Source organism: Echinops telfairi, unplaced genomic scaffold (assembly GCF_000313985.2).
Source record: "Echinops telfairi isolate 266 unplaced genomic scaffold, ASM31398v2 ScPeMD7_2010;HRSCAF=2546, whole genome shotgun sequence".
Lineage (NCBI taxonomy): Eukaryota > Metazoa > Chordata > Mammalia > Afrosoricida > Tenrecidae > Echinops > Echinops telfairi.
The window spans coordinates 15,888,469-15,889,575 of NW_022105908.1; the positions used below are offsets into that span (position 1 = coordinate 15,888,469).

Genomic DNA, 1,107 nt, shown 5'->3' on the forward strand with positions numbered 1-1,107 from the left:
CAGCACTGGGTTGGGATGTTTTCTTGATGCGCACTTAACCTTTATATAAAACTCTCTCTTATACATGAATTTCTGTGGATTTGTTTCTCTAAAGTACCCAGACTAACACAGGCACAAATACGGATCTCTTCCATTCTGTCAGATAGGTATCTGTCTTTCAAATTTCTTGACATAGACAAGCGAGTGCCTCCAGTGCTGTATCTGTTAGTTGAAACATTTCAAGACATATTGTCAATTCCTGGCATCATTTTTTCCCACCAGTCCCTTCAGTGTAGTTTTGGTTTCTTCCTTCAATTTCATTAATTCTTAATGACATGCTATCTCTTGAAATAGTTGAACATTGACCAGTTCTTTATGGTACAATGACTCTGTATTCCTTCTACCTTCTCTTGATATTGCTGGCATCATTCAATATTTTGAGCCCAGACTCTTTCAGCATTGAAAGATTGTAGGAATAGATTGTCCTGTTTCCCCGGAGGGATTCCTTACGTGTGGAGACTCTGAGTAAACCTCGATTGTGTACCTGTCTGGATGTTCCAGGAACTTGGAGCAAACACTGAGTTCCAGGAACTTGGAGCAAATCTGGAGACAAAAAGAACTCCCGTCAGGCCAGAATGTGCTTGCAAGTGAGAATGTGTTAGTAATGAATCATGAGAACATGTTGAGCCTGAAGTCACTGTGCCTTGGAATAGCCCCTGCATCTGCACTTTTGTAAACTTTCTCCTTCAGGGTGCAACTCAAAACTAGCTAGCGGAGAAGCTTGGGAGGGTCTTCTCTCTCTTAAGTTCTTCTCTCGTTCCCTCATGACTCAGTTTCCTGTCTTGAGTAGCACATCCCAGGGAGCCCCCACCTGGCTGGAGTGCTACATTGATACTTCCTCGTCAGCTTGAGAAATGATGAGTGTGTACTTCCCGCTTGGTTTTCTAACTCCAGATGTTTGAACATTTCATTACAATGCTTTGATTTCTTGAGCTGTGCTGTGGGATTTTCGGATCAGCTCGCTTCCCCACTTCTTCCATTTGGTTTAGCTACTAGACATTCAAGAGCCAGCTGCAGAGTTTCTTCTGACGTCCACGTTGGCCTTTGCTTTCCCTCCTTCTTAATGAC

General features: G+C 43.0%; 1 protein-coding gene across 1 annotated transcript in view; it reads right to left on the bottom strand.

The window, feature by feature from the left end:
- Positions 1-1,107, bottom strand: part of DRC3 (dynein regulatory complex subunit 3) — a 57,100-nt gene that overhangs the window by 19,893 nt on the left and 36,100 nt on the right. The window contains exon 7 of the mRNA XM_045293303.1: positions 490-582. Coding sequence (XP_045149238.1) covers positions 490-582 — 93 coding nt within the window. The remainder of the gene's footprint in view (positions 1-489; positions 583-1,107) is intronic.